Raw genomic sequence first — 21,328 nt, 5'->3', positions numbered from 1 at the left:
CCTTCCAAGTCAAACATCTGTGTTGACTTTCTGAAAATAGATTAAAGCCCAAATTATATTAGAGTTTGAAACAAAGGGAAAATTAAACATAGGAATACATTCATTTTTTAATCATGTAATATAACCACCCAAAAATTTAAAGTAGGTGTTAAATGTATGTTTCCTCAAGTTTTGTTTTTACAAAATTAATCATGGCAACAAACTGAAAAACAAAGAATCAGACTTAATAATGATCCTGGAATGAATTATGTGCTATGTACATTCACCAGAATAAATAACCACAATTAAATTTGTGAATACAAAACATACCTGCAATTAGAATTAATTGCAAAAACAAGGTCCTGTAAAAACAGAATTTTGCACCCCTAAGTAGCAATGTCCCAGTCCAATCTGAAGTATCAGGCCAATGCAGGTTCTTCTTTTTTTAAGGTATCAGATGGGAATGGATTTGGCAGTACATGAACCCTAAAAAACGGAGCAAAAAATGCCAAGAAACTGAGGTTCAGAGGGTTCATGTATTTGGCCTAGTTCACAAGTGAATTTCCTTGGTTGTGGTCTAAAAGCCCATTCATTTAAATGAAGTATTTCATTTATATACCCAATCCAGTTATTTGGTTAAATAAAATTTATTTTGTGTCACGTTAAACTCTGTTGAAAAGTAGCTTTTTTTGAATAATCCACTTGGCCACAAAGCTTCAAACTACAAGCTAAATGATCAACCATAGTGGTCTATTCAAAACTTATATTTGTGACATTTTATGTGCAATGCTGAATTGTGAAACTAATTTGGAAAGGAAGTTTTTCAAGCGTCTCACCTCATCCCCCACCATGTTCCACAGGTGAACCAGTGGGAGGCCTGTGATGTTATCGTAGTTCGTGACCTTTGGTGTCCAGGAAAAACATACTGCCAGTTAGTAAAATGTGCCTGTCACAATTAGGAGATGTTTAAATGACAAAGATAAGCTTACTCGTGCAAGCAACGCAACTCCTCTGGTCATCTCCTCCAATGCTGACGTGGCTTCTGGTGAAAACCGATCTTCTCCTGATACAACACATTCATACAAAAGATAAGGGAAACACATAAAATCAAACTGTTCTGAGCATAGACTAACTGTAGCTATAAAGAGAGAAACACTGATAGAACTAAACCATTAAAAATGATTACTTCAGTGGAAGCTCAGACAGTTTTGGATAATTAAGAGGTTTAGAACACATATTGAGCTCATCTATTTGATTTGACGGGTGCATAGAAGGACTCCTGCACATCGTCTGACTCATACAATATATTTATTAGTGACTTTCCAGTCCTTTTTTTTAATCAAAGAGAAGCCTTCTTAAATAGCAAATGACCATCAGTCTGCAACCAATCACACTCCCCAACTGAACGAAAAAAAGAAAAAACAGTTAAAGACAATGAATCCTAGTAAATTTAATACAATATAATCCAATTACAAACACACATATACATACATACACACATATACATGTGTGTATACATATATACATGTTTGTGTACATACACACATACATGTATACATACACACATACATGTATACATACACACGTGTATATATACACATATATGCACATGTATACATACAAAAACACTTATGCACGTATATTAACATATATACATACATGTTTGTGTACTTACACAAATACATGTTTGTGTACATACACACATACATGTTTGTGTACATACACATATATACACATGCACACGTATGTGTATACATACACGTGTGTATATATACATAAATGCACATATATACATACACACATACATACATGTATACATAAACACATATATACATAAATACATCTATACACAAATATACACGTATACACACTTGTATATACATACATATATTAATAAACATTTACATATAAACACATACATATGTGTATGTACATACAAATACGCATTTTTACATACACACTTTTTCACCTTGTAACAATATCTGACAAAGAAAAATGGCTCATAGAAAAATATGTTTTCAAACACAATATTAAATGAGGCCTCAAAAAGAGCTTCATTTAGACCCAATGCACACATACGGAATAGAAAAACTTTATTTATTCAGTGGAGCCAAAAGAGTAATCTCTTTTTTAATGGTGCCCTGAATTCAATATTCCAAAAACTGACTGTTCCATGTCTCTACGACATTCCTATGGGCTGTGGTGCCCCCTTTTTAGATACCTAGGTGGCACTTGAGAACATTTTGGGGGTTAATTTTTACATTTTATCAAATTTTTCACCAGACCTGATGTGTGTGCCAAATTTGGTGAGTTTTTGAGCATTTTTAGGGGGTCAAATTGAGATCTGAAGTAATCGAATAAGAAAGAAAAAAGAAACGGAAGAGATACAAAAGGGTCTTTGCCCCCTTCGGGGCTCAGACACTTATTATCAATAAAACAAAGCCATCAGTTCTGCAGGAATCCAGGAGCCAGAAACTCATGTAAAAGGAACCTGCTTAAGCGTTTCATTGGTAACCAAGTTTGAGAAAAGAACAGCTGATGAAAATGGACTTTCAAGAGTTTCTTTAAAAGGCTTAACAGTTTTTGAAATACTTTTTGATGAGCTCCAATTGGCCACAGACCAAATCATTGGTTCTGACATTTAGGAATAATTGTCTTTATGGAGGAGGAGGGAAAGTGTAGTACATCTGGGAGCTCATCCAGGACTTTAGCGACTGTTGCTCTTTGAAAACAATGCATGGTGGCACTGAAGAAAATGAAAATTTGTCGATATAGATTCGCCCTTAAAGTAGTTGGTGGGGAAAAAAGGACGAGGAGGCTACCACTGCAGCTCAACAGGGCAAAATGGTGAGAGACTGTGAGAGCTGTGATGATTGTGGCGTCGAGGTGGTGGTAACAGCCACAGGAGAAGAATGACCGCTCACCTGGCTGGAGCAATGGAGACTCTGTGTCCGAACACCATCTCCTTCAGGCATTTCCCATCCAGGATGAGGACTGATGATTAGGCCCCACAATAGACGCTGAGCACACTGAGGTTCCATCAGTCGGCAGAGAGGGATCCATATATAAATGGACATAATCAGCAGGTCATATTGCAACACAAACCTGATAATCTGTGTACATACTTAAACATATCCAGCGCTGTTTAAAGTGTAAATATAAATCCAGTAAGCTTCTTTCTGATTAAGTAGTTTGTCATGGACACTCCCCCTTTGTGGCATGTGCATTCAATACCACAGAAACATGAAGAGACATCATGGTGAGTATAACTAACTGTACAGGGAAGCATGGCTAAGAAAAAAGAATTGCCATCTAGCAGCTAAAGGGTCACTAGTTCAAGCCTCACTTCTGCCGATGATCTAACTGTAGGAGAATTCTTAGGAAATATACTGTACCCTGCTCCATAAAACCACTTAGAGACTAAAACAGTGGATCAGTGGGAATAAAGCTCAATACACAGGAATGAGCAAGACTATACTGAAGCGCTTGCCATGACTCCTCATAATGTTTCTGATACTTTTTGATACTGGACACACCTTCCAAATCGGGGCGATGAAGATGAAGAAATTACTTAAAAGTATCAAGAGGCTTACTGGATTTATACTCTTCAGGCACTGGCTCCTACAGGACTAAATGAAGAATTACTCCATAAGAATTACTTGTATGTGCAATATAGTCACACTTTAATGTATATCTTTTCTGGATAAAGTAGAAAGATGGTTTACTTCCATATACATATAAATATACAGAAAGATCTTTTGGTTTGTGTAGCAATATGACCTGCTGATTCTGTCAGTGTGCTTGGCATGAAGATTTTTGGATACCTAATGTAATACCGTTTTTTTTTTTTTAAGTTTTTTTCCCCCATGCCAAATGTTTTTTGGTCCTTATATGCACATAGGGAGTGAGCAGACTGATGACCAGTTTCTACTTAAGATGGCTTCTCGCTGATAAAAAAAAAAAAACTGTTTGTCTGATTAATCTCTTCAGTTGGAATGTCGCCAATAAATGTTATACTGCAAGTGCTAGAGTCGTTTTTGCAATGATTTTAAGCTTTTAAAAAAAAGTGTACCTGGAAGGGGGGCGATGTTGTCAAGCACCACTTCAGCCCCTTGAAATGGTAATGTTACAAAGTCAGACCTGGGGGGGGGGGGGAATCATGAGAACAAATGTGAGAGCACTTTGAGACAACCCAGCACTCAAAGTTCCCAAACCCCAGGATTGGAAACTTTATGAGCGGGCTCACACTAGCTTATCTGATATATGTGTACATACAAAATATCTCAAAATGTCCATGACAATACATCAACTCCTCCCTCAAACAGATACGATAAAAGTTGAACATTTTAAATGCTCAAAGGGGGTGTGCATTGTGGGACATTTGTATTATACTCTATAGGAAACCTGTCAGTGGTGAGAATGTTTTGGTTTGGTGGTGTACATAGTGAACCATTTAATACCCACCTTATTTGCCGTAATGAGTCAATCTTGACTCTGTCATAGCCGCCATAGTCAACATATCTAATTTCCACTTCATTTGTTTCATTATAGAAGGTGATGACCTGAGCCCTCCACCAGGCTCCTACTGCTGGAGCTGCACAGATGAGTCCCACTAGAGGACAAGAGATCGTGAGAATTAGTCAAATAACAGAGCTTAGTCTGGATCACTCACACCAAGAATATATATGAAGTATAACAACTTTCAAATCATTGAGCCTCATGCCAAAACCGCTCATACTCACAAATTTGTTTGTGAAATCATTCTTATGAGTGATTTATGAAAATTTCCAGGATTCAAAAATATTTTCGTATTAGAGATTTTCTCAGACGTAATCATAATCTGCAAGTGGTGCAGACGTTTTGTACCAGTTACGCATAACCCCCCTGTTCCTCTTTACAATTAACTTTAATGTTGACTATTACATTGTGTCTTCTTCATGACTTTGAAGACAAGAGGACGAGCATTACAGAGATGAATGCAGTCACTATAAAAACAGATACAAGATCCAGGATAGAATGTTGTGGTTTTGTGTGTATGTTTAGGCCTACCGGCGCAGATGGACTGCTGTTCTCCCAGCCTACACCAGCTAAAATCAACTCAGAGGATAAGGATGAAGCCAACTACAATTATTCCCTGAAACATTATGCCACTGAAATGATGTGCAAGTTCAACTTAACCTATATTAGAGGGACCAATGTTTGCACTGTTGTCACATGTTGGAACGGACTCTCCAGGCTTTGGAGAGAATTTTTTTCTATTAAATGTAAAACGTTAACAGTTATCGTGCACACACAATGGGACATGCTTTGACAACACACACAGCTGGGACAGTAATGACAGCACCACTCATTTTTCTCATTCTTTGGCTCTATAATATATAATCAGCATTTCTGTTGATCCATTTCTGAGAGCTGAACTTCCATTTCAATACCATTTCCATGACTGGAGTGGCTCTCCAACTGTGATGGACAGCTGACTTTACAAGTTATTTTGAGAATGTTGATTGTCATATTTGTCTGCCCAGGAACCTGCATTCATTGAAAACATTTGGGATTCATTATGTTTATGCAACTCACGTGTGAGCACACTCATCCAGCAACACCTCACGCAAAAAGGACAAGAAATTTAAGAAGAAAATAGTCATTGTCTTGCGTGAGGCCCATTGTTGCTTATATTTTTCAACTGACTTACATGATGAATGTTTCATACATGTCAGGAGTGTCAGATCTAACATATAAACACTGTCAGGATGTTCCCTTCAAAATTGAAACTAAGTAGGACATGCTAATTGAGTTCTCAAAACCCTAGCCCCCTTCCAATTAAAAACTTTTTGCAGATTACCATATCAGTGGCTGTTTGAGCTTCATTGTGGAAACTGAATTTCAAAATTTAAAAATATGTTTGAAAATACCATGTCCAAGTATTTTTTCTTAATTAATATGAAAGGGATTCATTACATTAATGTAACTGGGGGGAGCTTAATGACTGCTGGTAGATGCAGTTTAGCAGAAAAAAGTAAGAGTGACTTGTGGAGTCAAAGACTGACAAACTCTAAATGTTACTTTCAGCAGGTGAGGGAACGGCAGGGGGGCCAGGCTGAGAGTAGCAGAGGAACATCTGCTGGTCAAGGCTTCTAAGGGCGTGGAAGGTGGGATGGGTATGTTGCTGGACAAAGATGTGGCCTGCTGACACGATGTTCACCACAATCACTTCAACCGTCACACCACTGGGCAGATGAAGCTGCAGAGACAAATGACATGAGGGGAAAGTTAAACTTCAATAAACAAAATACCTAGTAAAAAGAAATAATCAACACCACCACCCAATAAAAACACACACCGAATAGGACCCTTAAATGAGTGTAGATAGCAAGAAGCTTATGACTATGTAGTATACGGGCCTCATGAACCTGAACTCTGCCTCATCTTCTCATCAATAGCCTAACAAAAAACAAGGCTGCAAGATTAATCCAATTGCAATCCCGATGTCTGCCTGTGCCATTACATAGCCACAAAAAATAATAATAATGATAATAATTGGGATTTCTTTAAATTGTGCATGTGTTGTCTTTGAATGAGACAACGTAACCTCTGAGTGTGTGTCTGTTAATGTGATTCCCACCAGCTGTCCAGATGTGTGCATGTGTTTATGTTATGTGTTTAGTCACATGACTACTTGGCTCACAGACCACAGATTGACCAACATTGACGTCAATAAGCAGGAGCATGACGAACAAACAGACATTGAGCCCAAAAACTCCATTATATGACAATACTTACAGAAGGATGTTGAACACAAACACGTGTTGTGTAATACTTGTAACATTTAAATCACTATGCTCCAGGCCAACACAACCTATCTGTTTATACATCAACACCTAAGAAACAACACAGATAAAAGCATAAAAACGATGTGAATTAATGCCCAAGCAAGTAAAGACAAAGACAACTGAGAGCCACCAACACCTAATAAAACAAAAGGAAAAAAATTGTACAATTACATAAACATTTGCAAGTCTAAATTCATACACTAAGACCTGATAGAGAAATCTTTGATTCGATAAAAACAACTCAGGCCCCTACTTGTGAGGGGCCTATTTCAGAAAGCACATTCATCAGACTCTGAGCTTAACCCTGAACAGTGAGTTGATGTAACCTAGATGGGGAATTGAGTTATCGGTTTCAGCACAGCTGATTTGAGTTAAATTATTGAACTCTGCATAAGCTTACTCTGAGTTATGTGCGTGCATCACAACTTTAAAAAGCCAACATTAATGGACCCCCAATTCTATGATTAACCATGGCAACTGCAAACAAAGTGAGGTCAGCATACCTTACCTCTCTGGAATTAAAACACCTGATTACATACACAGAGTATGACCATATTTTTAATGTGTTTCCTGTGATATCTCATATTTGGATCTCAGCCCCATGGCAGCCAAGTGTCTTTTTCTGAAGGGGGGCCAGCACGGGCCAGCATCCAACTGATGGCTGGGCCTGATAGATAACAGATTCATGGAAGGAGTATTTGTGAAATCAAGAATGTGTTTATTTGGAAACTAGATAGTGATTAAAATGATTCATGGTTGGTTTATGTATTTAAAGTAAAATGATTTTGATTTTCCACCTGTGTTTCTGACTCATGATTCTACCTTCATGCTCTGCCTAAGTTAGACGTCACAATTAGGTGATTATAAATATGCAAAATCCGTCCTCTCTGATATTTACATAAATATGTTTGCCGTACCCAATTCTTGTTCAGACCTACATTTGGAAACTAGACCAATTAAGGATTTGGGGATATAGCTTAAACAGGCCTCCTCCTGGAACCATCACCTTAATGTGGTGGAGGACTTTGAGCAACCTAAGGACCCAAGGAGTTATGCTGTTGGGGGGATTTTGCCCCTCGTAGGGTCACCCAAGGCAGACTGGTCCTAGGCGAAGGGCCACACAAAGAACGAGTCAAAAGACCCCTCATGGGCACCTGGTAGCCGGGCCTTCACCAAAGGGGTCCGGCCGTGCCCAGCCCAGAAAGGTTACATGGACGCATCTCCCCGTGGGCCCACCACCTGCAAGAGCACACGGAAGCTGGCCTTTGGGACATGGAATGTCACCTCTGGGGGGGAAGGAGCCGGAGCTGGTGGAAGAGGTTGAGCATTACCAGCTAGATATAGCTGGCCTCACCTTGACACATGGCTCCGCTTTTCTCTCCTTTGCTAGAGATGCTCCGGGTGAGAAGCGATTTACTGGTCAATCTACATTCCACCCCTCACCTGTGGTCATGAGCTTTGGGTAATGACCGAAAGAACGAAATGAGTTTTGCTCCACAGGGTAGCTGGGCCTCTCCCTTAGAAATAGGGTGAGAAACTCAGTCATTCGGGAGAGTCACAGAGTACAGCCGCTGCTCCTCCTTCTCAAGAGGAGCCAGTTGAGGTGGTTCGGGCATCTGGTGATAATGCCTCCTGGACGCCTCCCTCAGGAGATTTTCCAGGCATGTCCAACCGGGAGGTGGCTTCAGGGCCAACCCAGGACACGCTGGAGATATGATACCTGGTTACTTGTGGCCATTACCATCAGGCTCAGTTTCCCTTCTGGAATATTTCCTAGTGAAAAACTAAAATAAATTTTTTGGCTTTTACTCCTTGACATATTCTGTTATGTGTGGTAAGCCTGTAACATAACATTAGTGCATTATAGCTGGGAGGGGTTGACAGACAGACAGACAGATTACTTTATTAATCCCTTTTGAACGTTCCGCCAGGGAAACTGCAATCTCCTACACAGTCACAGCACTGTTACCATAAAGGTAAAAAGGATAGACATAAATAAAACTGTATAGAAACATAGAAAAGAAAAGCAAACAAAGACTATATCTATATATATATATATCTATATATCTATATATCTATATATCTATATATATATATATATATATATATATATATATATATATATATATATTATATTCGTTTAGTGATGAAATAAATGCATGTTTTCAAATTTGTGTATTGGCTTTATGTGACCAGTAATTGAAAGAATGACAACAATACAAAAATTTTTTTTTTTTTTTCTGGGTTATTTTATTGATGGAGTTCCAAAAAAGGCCAAGTTCAAAATTATTCATACCCCTGACAATGTTTCAACAAACATGTGCCAAATGTGGTAATTTTTGTCCAATAATTCCTTCAAGATGTCACAATGGAATAAAACCTTTTATTTAACATTATTGGACAAATGCTAAAGCGAAAAAAGGCATCTCTCCAGAAGAGTATAAATAGTGGGAAAGTGTTCAGGTCATTGTCAATTTCTGGTCATCATGGTAAAGAAGACGGAGCCAGTGAGGACCTACGTCAGCGTCTTGTTCGTACCCACAGTGAAGGAAAGGGTTACAAGGCCATTTCCAAGCAGTCCCTGTCTCAACCGTCCAGAGCATCATCAGCAAGCACAAGAGGTTCAACACTGTCAAAAACCTCAGTGGGCGTTGCCAAAAGCATAAGGTGTCCCCCAAACTTGCCAGGAAAATCTGCTGAGAGATCAACACCAACCCACGGACCACAACCAAGGCCCTAATTCAAACACTTGAGCAGACAGGGACAAAGGTGTCACGGTTCACCATTGAGCGAGTTTTGCACAGAGGAGGTCTCCATGGATATAAATCTCGGAAGATGCTGCTGCTCAGGAAAAAACATCTGGTAGCTCGCCTGGCCTTTTGTAGAGGTCATCTGAAGCAAGATCCCAGCTTTTGGTCAACCATCCTCTGGTCTGATGAGACAAAGCTGGAGTTATTTGGGCATATGGATACTCAATATGTCTGGAGGAAGAAAGGAGAAGCCTATAGACCAAAGGACACTGTGCCCACGGTCAAGTATGGTGGTGGAAGCATCATGCTATGGGGATGTTTCTCTTCCAGTGGCACAGGGAATCTCGTCAAGGTCCAAGGTACCATGAAAAAGGAGGATTACATCAGGATACTTGATGAAAATGTCAAGGAATCTGCTGTGGAAACTCCAGCTTGGCCAAAACTGGATGGACCAACAAGACAATGATCCTAAACACACTGCCAAGGTAGTGAAGAAATGGTTCAAGAAAAATAACATTAATGTCCTGGAATGGCCAAGTCAAAGTCCTGACCTCAATCCCATTGAGAATTTGTGGTGTCACTTGAAGACCAGAGTGAAGCCGAGGAAACCAACCAACCTGACCCAGCTTGAGGCACTCGCCAAGGAAGAGTGGGCCTGTGTGTACCTGAATGTGACTTTGTATATGTGCATAGTAACAGGAATAATAATAATTATAATATTAATTATAATTATAACAACAATAATAATTGTAATATTAATTATTATTATAACAATAATAATGATAATATAATATAATATGATATAATGATAATATAATAATATAATATGATACACAGCTTCTAGGTTTTGAAAAAGACACGCAGTCAGGACTGGTGGTAATACACAAAGGGAAACTTTGATCAGTGTTATAAAATGCTCTTAAAGTGAAAATAATAGTTTATAACACTAATTTCAATTTATTGTATTATCACGACAGGTCCATGAAAGGGGACATTTCCTCTGGCTCCCTTCGGCTCGGCTCTGGTCGGGTCAGTTTGTTCCCGTTTCAACTGGCCCCAACACAGTACCAACTGTTACAATTTTGGTCACTGCTCCACCGGGGTTCCAAGTGAGCCAAATGGGGACTAAAATGTGATGTAAACATATAGCGAGGCGATGACTGGGTAACTTATCTGCTTATGTTGTCTACTTCATATCATCTTGGCCTCGGTGGAGTACTGGTCGATCGCTTGGTAAAATCTTTTATATTTTTCTTGGGTCTTCTGTTTCGCCACTTGAAGCCTTGCCTGTTTGTCATCCCTTACTTTTAGTTTGAGCAAAAACCACTGATCGAGCAACAGGCATAATGCTGCCTCCATGTCATCCATTGTTGTTGTTGTGTCACACCCAAATTACATCGGGGAACTGTCGGCCGGTGAGTACACCCCACACTGACGTGGTACCCAGTGCTAGTGGAAACACACCAAGCCATAACAACCCAACCCCACCCGACTTGAGCCAAAACGAGCCAGTGAGAACACACCCTAAGTGAACATGACTTGATGCTTCCCAAGTGTGTCTTTAACTTGGACACCTCGATTAAGAGCTGTCCACATGATCAGATAAGCCAGGACAGATGTAAATACCAGGTCAGCAATAGTAATGTTAAAATAAAATGTGAGTTGCACAGGTTTACGAAGGCCAATTTGCTGACAAAACCTCAAACCTTGGGAAAAATGTAACGGAATCTAATGTATGTTATTATGTTGTTGTATAACCAACTGTACCGCTCTGTGCTCCCTCAACCCCTTAAGAATCACTGCATTTTTCAGTGTTTTTCTTAAACGCCATGCAAACATTCAAAGCAGCACAGTTGCCACATAGTTCAAGACTCAGATGTGTCCTTGGTCTCTCTGGAAAGGTTAACATTCTCAGGTGTTTTGTAGAAGTGTCCGTTTGATTCTGTGATTTACTGACAAGGAGATACAGTGGTTAGAATAAAGGGTTTTTAGTTCTGCCCAACTAATCTGTCTAAATGTTGACTCGGAAAACTAGGTCTATGACCTACTGGGGGAACAGGCATCATTAGTCCACAGACACAGGTCCTGACTTCATACAGTCCAAATCTGAAGTCAAAATGTCAAAAAATGTCCTGTATACAGTAATTGGCACACATAACATCCTAGGCGTTGTCCTTGGGTCCTATTTGGAGACTCCAAAAGGACATCTGGATACCCAAACATAATAACATAAGATCCATTTGCCAAACAAACACAATCTCAGTCTCTACTGAAAACTAACACTGGCAGGATGCAGCCTTGCATAGGATTTTGATATTTTTGGCAAGTTTGGGATGGGATAACAAAGGTAAAAAGGTCAAAGGTTTTTCTATTCGCTGGAGCATGCAGGCAACTCATAGTGCTACCATAAAAATATATAACAATAATTAGAACAAATAGAGAACAATCGAGCAAATCATCATCGACAACATCAAAAACTATATACATCACTGTAAGTGTTCATTAATTGTTCTGTATTCTGACTTGAAATTGAATATGACTATGGCAATAATAATTGTTTGGCTTTTGTGTGACTATTCCACCCTCTCTATCCCACTCACACACTCGGACACACTGAAGACAAAACGTGCCCATCCCCCCACTCACGCAGCTAATACACACATTCCTTGTGCAAATCAGGCTGTTGACAAGCCGGCATAAGTAAATGGCAAGCCTATTATTCATTGTAGTACATGAACGCGCATCTAGAACAACTGGATCAGTCACTCATAGCTCCATGTCTGGGTCCACTCCTGCAAAAAATTGCTCAATGTCTTCACGACCGCAGGCTCTTTGTCTGAGTGTCCCAGGCGGACAACTGAAGCACCATTTCAGCCACTTCCTCTGCCGAAAATCACATACTGGCCATCCTTTCTCTAGCTCTCTCGCATTCACCAACATCTACTACTACAACAATGCTTTGCACAGCCAAGCTAACTTTACGTAGCCAAGCTAACTTTATCTACAGCGAGTACGCAAGCGCCTTGTTATTGCCAAACAATCCTGATACCATCATGCCAGGTACAGGTTTTTTTTGTCTATTTATTGGTTAAAAGGATATCTAGTTCTCATTGGGAAAAAATCTCATAAGCAGGCATAAGAGTCAATCAAATGATGCATGGTCCATTCTGGAAACTGGGGCCTGGTTGGGGTTTCAGTGCTGTAGCTCAACCCAGGCACTGATTGGCTTGTGTGTGATATATTTGCGTTCAGCAGGACCTCACCATGACCAAACAAGTTGTGTCATGTGGACTAAATGAATACTGGCAACTCTGTGTGATGTTCTGAACTCCGTAGGGAAAACTAACCATGACACTGCAGATGCTGTGTTACGCAGCTTTCCAAATAAAAAACATGGATTCCGCTGGAAATTAGGGATGCACCGATTGATCAGCCAGCCAATCAATCCGATTTCCTTAATTTTGTGGGATCAGCGATCAAGCGATTCTTTGATGTGAAACCAATCTTATCTACCTCTGCAAAGGTCTGAACGTCAGCTTGAAAGTCTGCTCTGCCGTGAGAGAGGGCTTACTGACAGGCCCGCCCACTAGGTCAGGTCACGTCTGCACAATGTATCAACAGTTACCCAGAGCAGCTCAAACAAACAGGAATGTCGTCGTCAGTGTGGGAGAATTACACATTTAAAGATGGACAGCAGAGGATTGCAATTAGCAATAAATTTAAGGTGGAAATAAGTCGTGGAGGTGCCACAATCAAATCGTTCTACACAACAAATCTTATTCGCCATTTGAGAAATCATCACTCCACTGAGTATGCAGCATTTGAAGCTAGCAATCGAGCTAAGGCTAATGCTAAAGCTGCAGAGAGCAAAGAGCCTGCCAACAGCCCGCTGTTAGCTCTTATGAGCAGTGAAAAGAGCAAAGCTACTATGAGGAAACTTACGGAGTTCATGGCATTGGACAACCAGCCATTTTCGGTTGTTGAGGACCAAGGTTTCAGAAACCTGATCCAGCACTTGAGCCCACGATATGATATGCCGAGTTGGAGATACTTTTCAGACGTTGCATTACAGGAGTTGCTCGACCAAGTTTCGAAACACCTGCAGCCTGCTTGACGCCGATGCACAGACACTGAGGTTTACAACAGACATCTGGACTTCCAATGTATATTTAATGTCCATGTTGAGTCTTACTACGCAGTGGATAGACAAACATTTTGAACATTATCAAGTGCTTCTACACTGCAAAGAAATGCCGGGGTTTCACACTGCTGCCAACTTAACAGCACAGTTTTTGGAGATGCTAGACAATGAAAGAGTTCGTTGTTTCACGGGACAACGCTCGTAATATGGTCAAAGCACTGGATGATGCCAACTTGAAAAGTTTGCCCTGCCTAGCACACACACTGCAACTCGTAAACGAGGGACAGCTAGCGCAGCGCAACATCATGGATATTGTGGCAATGGGAAGGAGAATTGTCTGACATTTTAGGCATTCATTGTTCGCCTATTCCCGACTCTACGACATACAGACGCAGTTAGGTCAGTCCAGGAAGCAACTGCAGCAAGACGTTTCAACCAGGTGGAACAGCACAGTCTACACGTTGCAGTCCCTGATGTAGCAGAGACGTGCTATTGGTGTGTATGCTTCTGAGTATGAGTTACCAGCCACATTCACTGCACACCAGTGGGAGCTAATCGACAATGTGCTGACTATCCTCGCACCTTTTGAGGAACTCACAAAGGAGATCAGCTCATCAACACCGACAGCAGCAGATGTCATTCCAGCCATCACTGCACTCAAACGGCTTTTGGAGAGGCAAGCAAACACGTGGTGTGAGTACAGCCAAAGCCACACTGTTGGATGCTGTTCTGAGAAGATTCAGCAACATTGAGCATGAGCCCCTGTACACCTTGGCCACTATTCTTGATCCAAAGCAAGTAACTATGAATATTGTGTTTTCTAGCCATAATTACTATTAGTCTACTACTACATTTACAAAAAGCAAAAGCAAATTAAAAATGAAAATTGCTTTATTAAAATGTTTTTCTTTGTTTACATGTAAGTCATAAAAATTGATAGTTTACAAAACACAATGATTGACCCATCTTTCTTTGTTTATGCAAAACAAGGTACAAGAATCGCTATTTCTCAGCAGAGGTGAAGGATGAAGTGAAACAGCTCCTTTTGGCCAAACTTGCAAAGGGGGAGACCAGACACACACCTGTGGATGAGAGACCTGTTACAGGAACATCCACTGAACTGGGACCTCCTGACACAGATGCACCTGCATCCAAAAGGTGTAGCCTACTGTATGCAGTACACAATGAAATCCTGAATGAGAGCATTGAGAAGGAGCAACAGCTGGCCAGCCCTTCAGCTGTGCAGGCACAGAACTACCTATCTGAGATTCCCATCAACAGGAGCCAGAACCCATTGGCATACTGGAAGCTCAACGAAAATCATTTCCCTCATCTTGCTCCACTTGCCCAAGCCTATCTCTCTGCCCGTGCACAAGCATTGAAAGCTAGCGCCTGTTTAGCTTGGCTGGACATGTAGTAGATGACAAAAAAGTCACCTGTCTGGTGAAGAGGCAGAAATGCTTTTGTTAATCAAGGAAAACCTACCATTAATTTACAAGAGACTGCAAAAAGTGAGAACAACTTACCTGTGTCATGTTAATTCTTGTTATAACCTGTTGACTTTTGAAAATTACACATGCTGCACTTTATTTTTGGTAGAATGTTTTACTTTTAGGAGCTTTTGTCCTGTAAGCTGTTGCAGGTTATTTTTAGATTAATATTTCAACATTTAAATAGCCACAAAGCTGCTGCATTTGGACATTTTTTTCTATTTGCACCAAAGGAAACCAAAGACTCAGGATACTTATTGATTGCTAAGTTGGTTTGTCAGTTTGTCCTGCAAATTGTTGCAATTTATTTTAAGCTTAATATTTTATTAACTACCTCAAACCTTGTGATTTCCTTTTTGTAAAAGCAAAATACTGCTGTGCACTTTATTTTTGGTAAGAAGCTCAAAACAGGTCTGCAGTGTAACCTGTTGCACAGATTTTGTTTGTTTTAATGAGAAAAATGAAAGACTAAAGGAGCTCATTTAATTTAATAGGTTGGACAGCCATGCTGTATTATTTTCATTCATATTTGAGAGAACTACCTCATGTGCAACAAGTTTGTATTGTACTGCTTGGCAGGTATTGTTTGTTTTCCAATAAAATAAGATACAAACATACCAAACGTTGGAGGAAATTCTTTGAGATTCAACATCTATGGACTGTTGGTTCCATATTGAAAAGCAGTCTGTTTTAAAATTTGGGCGATGACAATGTCGGGAGTACAAAGTTGGTATCTAGTTATTATGCTTTGCATGCTGTCTGTTCAGCAACACTAACTCGGCTACTCGTAATTTTATTCATTGTGATTGGGTGCTACTTAATCATCAGACCACCAGATTTCAAACGAGGTATAACAAGACCAGATACGTTGTTGTATGCCGTTTAAAATCCGTGGAATACCGAAGTTGTTTCCCTGTACCAGTACACTGCAGCTTAAGGGGTTAATTGCCCCCCATTGTGATAAATAATTTTCTCTGAATCTGACTGACTCTGAAAATGCAAACATAGCAAACTATACACAGCCATTTAAAAAAAAAAAAAACTTGATACAAAGAAAGCACCTGTCATTTGGATGTTTTGGGCTTTGCTTGTCTAAAAATAAAATATTGCTGCTAATAATCATTATTCCAGATTAAAGGCAATGTAGAGCAGCCTAAGAGGCCAGTCCTTACCCAAGAGGTCATGGGGAGTGATGGCAATGTTGGCGGTGGTGGGGGCGGTGCATATAAATTGCTCAAGTCCAGATCTTTAAATTTCTTCCCAATCAGTGACAGCGCCTTGTCAACCTGCTGCTGTGTACCTGGAGAGATTAGACAAGGTCAACATTACATATTAAGGTTTAGCTGTGATCCCAAAATCACTAATTTAAACATGCGACTCACCCTTGATGTGACAGATCTGGAACTCCTGCGTGTAAGGTAAGGTGGAGATATAGATCTTTGCACCAGAGTACTGCTTCAGGAAGCTCACATACCTTCCCTGCTTCCCGATTAACCGCCCTACAAGATGCTGGAAAAGGAAAATGGCCATGAAAGAGCGCAAGTCAAAGTCAATACTGTAAGACTTCACACTGAAGTCCTTGCGTGAAATATCAATAAATATTTTTTTTAAAAATCCCTTATAAGACCTGTAAGGTCTTTTAAGTGATTTTAATAAGTGAATTTGAAGTGACCTGAAAGGTCTTATATGTGACTTTACAGGTCTTATAAGTAGGCCAACTGCAATTTTAGAATCACAGAAAGGTCCAATATTTACTCCAGCTACTCTGGACTGATGCATAATCATGTTACCTCAGTTCTTGTCACTGTTCTTGTGTGACAAAAACTTGAAATTATGACTTAGGCCAATATTTTAATAGGGTGACAATATAGAATTTTGGTAGATCTCAAAAAAGCATACTGGACTAATCTCATGGACTAATTTTGTTAGAGCATTTAGTTTTTTATTATCAATTAATCTTTATTTATACAGTGCCAAATCACAACAAAAGCCATCTCAAGGCACTTTACACAAAGAGCAGGTCGAGAACCTTACTCTTAAACTCAGATGATGAGAATTCGAAATTCTCCAAATTTACAAAGCCCTCAACAATCAAGTACCTTTATATCTGAGAGCTCACAGTCCCCCACCATCCTGGTCAGACATTAATTTAGTAAACCAGAATAGATCCTTGACAAAAATGAGAAGCAGAACAGAAACTTTTGGTCAATAACTCCAGTTACAGCTCTGGCCTCTGTTTTGAATTTTATTTAGGCCTTAATTTTTAAAGAAGTTCCTCAAAAAATGTGGAAGACATGCGAAAAGTGGGTATAGAATAAGGAGAATAAATGCAGTAAAACAACATATGAAAATACATATTTTACACTAAACAATGCAAAGCTAAATAATTTAGAGTTTGAAAACATCTTCGAGGAGGCACAGTGGTGCAGTGGTCAGCACTGTGCCTCACAGCAAGAGGGTTCCGGGTATGAGTCCCGGCTTGGGCACAGGATCTTTCTGTGTGAGTCTGCATGTTCTCCCCGTGCCTGCGTGGGTTCTCTCTGGTACTCCAGCTTCCTCCCACCGTCCAAAGACATGCAATTGGGGACTAGGCTGATTGATATTCTAAAATGACCGTAGGTATGAATGATTGTATATATATGTTGGCCCTGTGATGGACTGGCGACCTCTCCAGGGTGTACCCCGCCTCTAACCTGTAATTACTGGGATAGGCTCCAGCCCCCCTGCGACCCTTAATAGGAATAAGCAGACGATGGATGGATGGAAAACAGCTTCCCATCTCCCTTCAAAAATGACCATGTTTTACCAAACAAAAGGGCTTTTCATGCTGCACACTCTTAGCTCACGGCGAAGGAGTCTGGTTTTAAACATCTCACAATTCACTTCCACGGCCCTGCGGTTGAAAGTCTCTTTATGCATGCAATGGCTGTCTCTCATGACAGGGTCCATAATTTTTCTTTTACTTGTTCCGGTGTCCTGATGAAATCCAGCCTTGGCTAACTTTGCTGACAGTTTAGTGAAAAACTTAAGTTTTGGCATCTTTCATTGAGTTTATTTCAAACACACCTCTCTGACTAGGAACTCCAGACCATTGCCGGTTCAGCCATTGACTAGTTTGAGTGTTTCAATTCCTTTCCCAACATTAAATTGTCATGCTTAGTTAGTTGGCTTGCTAGCCAAGCTAGTACTAGACACTTCCAGACATAGGAATGTGAACATAAATCATGCACGTACTATCGATGTATCAAAGAAGAACTGTGACTATACAACAGTGACACAAAGTCTACTTATTTCCTAAGCACATTTCACACCTGCAGCTGTTCACCCTTGACGCAGTTGATTTTCTGGGGGTTACCCTGAAAAGTCAAGGCTATCCATGCTCTGGAGTAGGGCCAGCAACCCCTGGGCTATACTTGGGGTAAGCCCAGTTTAGAATGTGCAAGTGTTAAAGCTACACTACCAGTCAAATGTTTGGACACAACTTCTCATTCAATGTTTTTTTTCCTTATTTTTACTGCTTTCTACATTGTAGATACATACTGAAGACATTAAATATATGAAGCAAGATATGTGGAATTATGAAGCACAGAAAAAATTGTTAAATAACTGTAAATATGTTTTATATTTTAGATTCCTCAAAGTAGCCACACTTTGCTTTGTTGACAGCGCTAAAAACCCTTGGCCCTTTCTCAACGAACTTCATGATGTCGTCACCTGAAATGGTTTTCCCTTCATAGGTGTTCCTTGTCAGGGTTCATTTGTGGAATTTCTTGCCTTCTTAAAAGGGTTGGGACCATCAGTTGTGCGCAGAAGTCAGGCTTGTAAACAACTGACAGCCCTATTCAGTCCCTCCAGAAAAACACTATTACATGTGTGTTTTTGGAAAGGTATCATTCTCAGGTGTCTTGCAGATAGAGCTGGGTATCGCCACTGACCTCCCAATACGATACGATTTCAATAGACTAGGTCCCAAGTCGATACAATTTCCGATACGATATGGTATTTTAGTTACAATACCAATTTTGCTATGGTAATGGAAGAGATTCTCAAAGGACTAATGCTGTAAATGCAATTGTAAAAGTAACCCTCTAACCTGCTGCATAATTAAATATCAATATTTACATTAAGAACTGACCATTAAACAATATTTATACAACATCATACACTTTTTAATTTAAATATATGACCGACTGTCATTCAAAACTAAAGTGCAACTTAGACTTCCACAAACCATCAGCAGCTCAGCAAGATGAGTCGCGGTGTGGCGAGCTTCAATCGCCCGTGTTTGTAAAACGTGGGACATGAGGGACCAGTTACTGTCAGTGTAGTGAGAGGTGATTGTCAAGTAGGAATCATAGCTCTGCTTGTCCAGCTGTTTCAAGTGATGGCAGCTCTCTCTGCCGATTTCATTGCAGTTACGACGTTTTAACATCTCTGTACATCTTTGAGATTGTGGCTTGACGCAGTTGTTTTTAACTTCTCTGTACATCTTTGAGATTGTGACTTGACTCAGTTGTTTTTAACTTCTCTGTACATCTTTGAGATTGTGACTTGACTCAGTTGTTTTTAACTTCTCTGTACATCTTTGAGATTGTGACTTGACTCAGTTGTTTTTAACATCTCTGTACATCTTTGAGATTGTGACTTGACTCAGTTGTTTTTAACTTCTCTGTACATCTCTGAGATTGTGACTTGACTCAGTTGTTTTTAACATCTCTGTACATCTTTGAGATTGTGACTTGACTCAGTTGTTTTTAACTTCTCTGTACATCTTTGAGATTGTGACTTGACTCAGTTGTTTTTAGCTTCTCTGTACATCTTTGAGATTGTGGCTTGACTCAGTTGTTTTTAACATCTCTACATCTTTGAGATTGTGACTTGACTCAGTTGTTTTTAACTTCTCTGTACATCTCTGAGATTGTGACTTGACTCAGTTGTTTTTAACTTCTCTGTACATCTTTGAGATTGTGACTTGACTCAGTTGTTTCCGTGTCGGTAGCACATAGCGTGGTTCCAGTGTCTGGACGAGGTGTCTGAGGCCTACATTTTCTACCACACAGGACGGTCTGAGATCCTTGCAGATACAAATTGCCAGAGCTGAAGTGATGTTCTCTGCACATGGAGACGTGGATGGAAACTTCATCCCAAATGCTTTTTCCAGCGAGGGTTGTTGCAGTGACTTGTAGTTTCCTGGTTGTTGAGTGTACTCTGGGTGATGCCTAGTCAAATGGCTCCAGAGATTACTTGTATTTCCGTTGTACTTAACCTCTACTTTGCACATTTTGCACACAGCGTTATTTTTGTCAAGTTGTGCGCAGTTTTCTTACTTCTTAAAGCTGAAGTGCTGCCAGACATCGGCTCTTAAGTTTGCCGGAGATTTAAGTTGCACTTCCGCCATCTTGGTGCTCTCTGATCGGAGACACATGGCCTGGATCTCGCGAGATCTGATCAGCTGACTGCAATAACATTGCACTAAGCACTAAATCACGCGACACTAAAGGGGCACACCAAAACCCCCCCAAAAAATGAAGGGGTAAAATCAAATGCATTTTAAAAGAGCGATACTGGGATTTATGTATCGATAATCTTTCCTTAAAATGTATATCGATAAAATATCGGTATATAGACATTTTTAACCCACCTCTAATACCCAGGCTTGTCCAATGTGTAAACCTGCTGTCCAGTTTGGCTGGCATGAATTCCGTATCAAATGCTACCCAGCGCAAAAGTTGTCCATTTCTTTCAAAATAAGAGTCTTTGAGGATTTTGTACCATATGTTTAGAGGGTTTATCATCAAATTAGTTAGTTCATCTGTCGATAAGTACTTTGGGGAGACTTACTTTGGGGTTGCCAAGGGTCATAAGGATATCATCCGCATATAAAGAAATTTTATATTGTGTGTTTCCAATCAATATACCAGTTTTGTCCTTACCCTCTCTTTTTGCCTGGGCCAATGGCTCAATTAAAGAGCAAAAAGTGTTGGGCTAAGGGGGCACCCCTGACAACAACCCACTCTCAAGAGGTATTGTATTAGACAGGGACCCGTTAAGTTTTATTCTGGCTGAGGGGGAGCAGTATAAGGAATTCAGACATCCAATTACCTGGTCATTGAAGCTGAAACGTTTAAAAACCAAATA

At 40.1% G+C, this 21,328-nt stretch overlaps 1 protein-coding gene across 1 annotated transcript in view; it reads right to left on the bottom strand.

Annotated features, from left to right (window-relative positions):
* akap1b (A kinase (PRKA) anchor protein 1b) overlaps positions 1-21,328 on the bottom strand; it is a 48,056-nt gene that overhangs the window by 3,426 nt on the left and 23,302 nt on the right. Inside the window, exons 4-10 of the mRNA XM_086216127.1 lie at positions 16,573-16,699; positions 16,363-16,490; positions 6,043-6,220; positions 4,444-4,591; positions 4,052-4,119; positions 969-1,042; positions 816-881 (exon numbers count right to left, since the gene is read on the bottom strand). Of these exons, the coding sequence (XP_086072253.1) occupies positions 816-881; positions 969-1,042; positions 4,052-4,119; positions 4,444-4,591; positions 6,043-6,220; positions 16,363-16,490; positions 16,573-16,699 (789 nt within the window). The remainder of the gene's footprint in view (positions 1-815; positions 882-968; positions 1,043-4,051; positions 4,120-4,443; positions 4,592-6,042; positions 6,221-16,362; positions 16,491-16,572; positions 16,700-21,328) is intronic.

The sequence above is a fragment of the Aulostomus chinensis genome, chromosome 10 (genome assembly GCF_037954235.1).
Source record: "Aulostomus chinensis isolate RoL2024-O1b breed Wild chromosome 10, RoL_Achi_v1.0, whole genome shotgun sequence".
In the NCBI taxonomy this organism is placed as follows: Eukaryota; Metazoa; Chordata; class Actinopteri; order Syngnathiformes; family Aulostomidae; genus Aulostomus; species Aulostomus chinensis.
Note: the sequence above shows the minus strand (reverse complement) of the source record. Positions and strands in the feature narration are given on the sequence as shown.